Consider the following 4,621-nt stretch of genomic DNA (forward strand, 5'->3'; position numbering starts at 1 on the left):
GAGCAACACAAATCCTCAAATTAAGGAAATATAATCCCACTAAATAAAAGGCAATATTGAAACTAAAGCTTCTGAACAATTGATTTGGTCTTCATGGAGATGGCCACGTTAACTTCTTGCTCAAGTTATATCTCATCATGTCAGGAAAAAACTTTAGGCCTTCGAATCTTTCATCTTTGCAAAACATTTATCAAAAAGCAAAGACAAAAAAAAAACTCATGATGGGGTCATGGATGTAATGGGCCCAAATCTCCAACTTCGAAGGCTGTCGGGATGTCTACTACTACAACCTCCGTCACATCTACTGAATGCTCATCAGAAGAACAAGTTAGATTGCCGGAACTTGGTTCGTTAGTTTGGAACAGGCGTACTCTCGTTCTGCAGATAGGACAAGTGGTGTGCGACACAAGCCAAGCGTCGATGCAATGGGCGTGAAACCAGTGTTTACAGCTCGGTAAGAGCTTGGCTTTGTCTCCTTCTTCGAACTCAGAAAGACAAACGATACACTCGACGCCGTCCTCAAAGTTCTGAGGGTCAAAATCAACGACGGGGATTGATCGGATGAGGATGGAGGGGTTAACACTGGCCAACTCCGTGATGTTGATGATAACATGTTCATGGCTGGTACCCAAACCATGATCATTGTTCGCATCATCACCATCATCAACAAAGTAATGTTTATAAGCGCCACACAGTAGTCCAAGGAGCCCAAGCGAAACAAGAACGATACTACCAACCAAAAGAAGTCTGTGGGCATTCTTGTCGGTACCGGCTCTAGGGGAGTGCACAGGGTGCAACAGCACAGGGCCCCATATTTGTAGTCAAATTTTTTTTACCTTTTAGGGCCCTAAATTTTTAGTTATTACAGTTTTAGTCAATTTTTTTTTACTCAATAGGGTCCTAATTTTTTGTAGTTTCTACATGGATTGAACTTTCAACCTCAAATTCACTAATTTAGGAAAAAAAAATGGCACAGGGCCCCACTATTTTTTGAGCCGGCCCTGCTCTGCTTGACACCAAGATGAAAAACCCAATACAGGCAATACTGCAAGCCAATAATAAACATAGTGATAGCATAAACGTATATTAATTACAATGTGGTTCATCTTCGAATATATGTGTTTCTTTTCAGAATAGCTGAAAGGTGGAAGGATACTTAAAACTTGAGTGAGAAGTCGTAATGATTTTGATTTGTTTTCATGAACATACATTACATGTATTTATAGGTTAAGTGATCTAACCATTTCTCTTTAAAAGGAAAAACTTACTAAACTTAAACTTGAAGAAGTTAAAAAGGTAAAAGTAAGTAATTTCCTTATCCCTTATATATTAAATCACAAGTCAATTGACCAATAAAATTAAGACATGTGGTTAATGCTTTTCAAAAATTAATAAAGACTAATTAATTATCAACATAATAGTTAAAAATCTGAATCCATTACAAAAATAACCGATTGTAAAAAAAACTGTCACTGACTATAAAGAACTCCACGACTCCTATCAGAATGGCATGATTTCAAATTATTTCATCTCTGTTTTCAACTTCTCCACTGTTTTCTCTGTTTTCATTTTCTCTTTTATTCTCGATATTTTCATCTCACACATTCTTTTGAGTTTTGAGAGTAGCATCAAAAACCGAAATATAGCTTTATAATTTATTTTTGTTCAGATTGTTGTTTCTCTGCTTCTCGGACTAATACTCATTCTTTTTGTATGGTTCAGTTTGAAGTTTTTTATGTATTTTTTTCATAGGAAGATGAAGGAGCAGCAAGACTGTGCAAATAGATTTAAATATAAAACCATGGAAACACTGCAGGTAGATATTTTAGCACTTTTATTTCAGTTAACAGGGAAAGTTTTAATGTTATTGAGTTTTTTTCCTTTGATTTTTTTTTTTTGGTTTTATCATGGATAGGGCAAAGAAAGACTAGCTAATTTTGTGAAAGAAAAAGAATGTGACGAGATTAAGCTTATTATTTGTAAGGCCCCGACCGCCCACAGCTAATGGACCATCCACGCCCGTTCTCTCGGTCCGTGGGTCCATCCTGTTCCAGCGATCGGTCCGTTAATTTTTAAAGGTTAGAAATTATTGTTTACTGACCTTGCAATCACCACCCGACCTTTTCCCATGCTTTGGCCTCACTCGCACGCTATCGCGAATCACTTCCCGATAGGTCACACATCCTTCCACTACTTCAGCTCAAGCACGCTTAACTCTGGAGTTCTTTCAGGATGTGCTCCGGAAAAGGTAAGTCAACTTTGGTGACATAGGTAGCCAATTCATTCCTGATTAAGTTTTTTTCACATATCACAACTCGGGATGTTACAATTCACCCCCTCTCAAAGAACGCAACGTCTTCGTTGCGTCCCACGACAGATCTCAAGACGCCTCTCAGGTCAGAACTGAGATGGCTAACTAGCTCTGATACCACTTATAACGCCCCGATCCGTCCACGGCTAATGGGCCACCCACGCCCGCTCTCTCGGCCCGTGGGCCCCATCCCATATGTGGGTCGTACTTGTAACGTCCCGACCGCCCACAGCTAATGGGCCATCCACGCCCGCTCTCTCGGCCCGTGGGTCCATCCTATTCTAGCGATCGGTTCGTTAATTTTTAAAGGCTAGAAATTATTGTTTACTGACCCTACAATCACCACCCGACCTTTTCCCTTGCCTTGGCCTCACTCGCACGCTATCGCGAATCACTTCCTGATAGGTCATCCATCCACTACTTCAGCTTAAGCAAGCTTAACTCTGGAGTTCTTTCAGGATGTGCTCCGGAAAAGGTAAGTCAATTTTGGTAACATAGGTAGCCAAATCAATTCTCTTAAGCTTTTTTCACATATCATAACTCGGGATGTTACACAATCAATAGAATAATTAAAAAAAAATTGAATATGTGAACTTAGCTGTTTTGTTTTGACCGAGACATGATTGTCGATAGGAGACATCTAACAAATATCGGAGATGCCAACGAATCAACGTACTGCTTTAGTTTATTTCTCGGTGGTTAGGTTTTTGTTTTTTAGGCGGCTAGGGTTAGAGTAGGCTGATAACGTGTTGTGAATTGAGAGAAAGAGAGAATTGGTTAATCTTATTATTCTATAGGTCACGATACAATATATAAGGATACAACATTAGGGATTCAGAATCCTTTAGAATAGGGATTTATGGGCCTAATGGACATCCACGTAATAGTTTATAACACTAACTAGAGTTTGATCTGCGCGCACGCACGGGTGTTAGTTTTTATTTTTATAAATTGTTTAGTGACTTTTTAAACATATGGATTATTTGTCTAATATTAGGTTCCTATGAACCTACAAGGACCTGTAAGAATCTGATTCGAACCCAGTCCGAAAACTTTATTATATCTAAACAGAGTTTTATTTTAAAATCTAAAATCAATACCCAAAAACTGATATGTACTCTGAATATTCTTGCCTAACCAATTATGTAAACACATAAAAAAATTATTTGTTAACCGGTTTGAATTTTTGTCACAAAATAGAATAACTTCATTCAAATCTATGAAATTATTATGGTTGATATATAAAATAAATTATGTCGAATTATAGTAAATGAAATTAATAAAGTAGTTTGGAAAAGTGAAAAAAAAGAAATGTAAAAGATATAATAGTTATATTTTGCAATTTTGTAATAAATCGAATTAATTAGAAAATATAATAAATTAAAGTGGTTAGAATTAGTGGAATGAAAATATGTAAGAAATCACTTAAAATTAAGCAACTATTATTTTGTACTTCATTTTTAATAGAATAGATTTTATCAAATTATATGTTATTTATATTAATGTGTATATATATTATAATTAATTAATTTATTTAAAATAAAAGTATTTAAATAAATTATAATATGAAAAAAAATATTTATGAAAGAGATCTAGTATGATTTTTATGGTATATAAAATTGTACTTCTCTTTTAATGGAGAAGAATATCATAAAAAGCAAACATAACTCTTTGAGTTATTCATTATTTATTTTCTGTCTATGTGATACTATATGGAAAATAAATATTCGTGATATATTTTTGTGGATATCGTGCATGGTAGCTGAAAATTAGATTCTTGTTAAGTTAAGTTAATAGGTAGTTGATTGATTTGAGGAATATTTTGTAACTACAAAGATATTACATGCAGTACACTTAGTAAAATAAAACTCCATGCAAGTTCGTATTTTATAACTTAACACTAAACCGAAACTAAATTTCACAACTGGATGTAAACTGAGTCACATATATAATATGCATTTTTATGCTAAATGTACTTAATGTTAATTACACATAGGTTTGTTAATGCTTTTGTGTTTTACAGAATGTATTTTATAATGTTAAAACTAGATTTTGACCCGCGCTTTCAAAGCGCGGGTTTATTTTCCTTTTTTTTTCAATTGACAAATATTTAGTAAATGTCATATTTCATATATTTGTGTTTTATTTTATAAAATACTTAAACTTTTTATCTTTCTTTATCGTGTTTCATTTTAAATGACTATTTATGTTTAAAAAATTAAACTTTATTTTTTAATGAATTAAGTTGGTATAACTCTGATAAATTAATTTTATTATGTGGTTAATATTTTTAATAAAAATAATTATATA

At 34.1% G+C, this 4,621-nt stretch overlaps 1 protein-coding gene across 1 annotated transcript; it reads right to left on the minus strand.

Annotated features, from left to right (window-relative positions):
- Positions 1–227: 227 nt before the first annotated feature.
- LOC106320962 (putative RING-H2 finger protein ATL62) lies at positions 228–774 on the minus strand (the record flags this gene model as incomplete). Its single annotated transcript, XM_013759297.1, has 1 exon — positions 228–774. A coding segment is annotated over one exon (547 nt), but the record flags the coding sequence as incomplete, so codon positions are not given.
- Between the last annotated feature and the right edge of the window lie 3,847 nt (positions 775–4,621).

The sequence above is a fragment of the Brassica oleracea genome, unplaced genomic scaffold, assembly GCF_000695525.1.
Source record: "Brassica oleracea var. oleracea cultivar TO1000 unplaced genomic scaffold, BOL UnpScaffold01152, whole genome shotgun sequence".
In the NCBI taxonomy this organism is placed as follows: Eukaryota; Viridiplantae; Streptophyta; class Magnoliopsida; order Brassicales; family Brassicaceae; genus Brassica; species Brassica oleracea.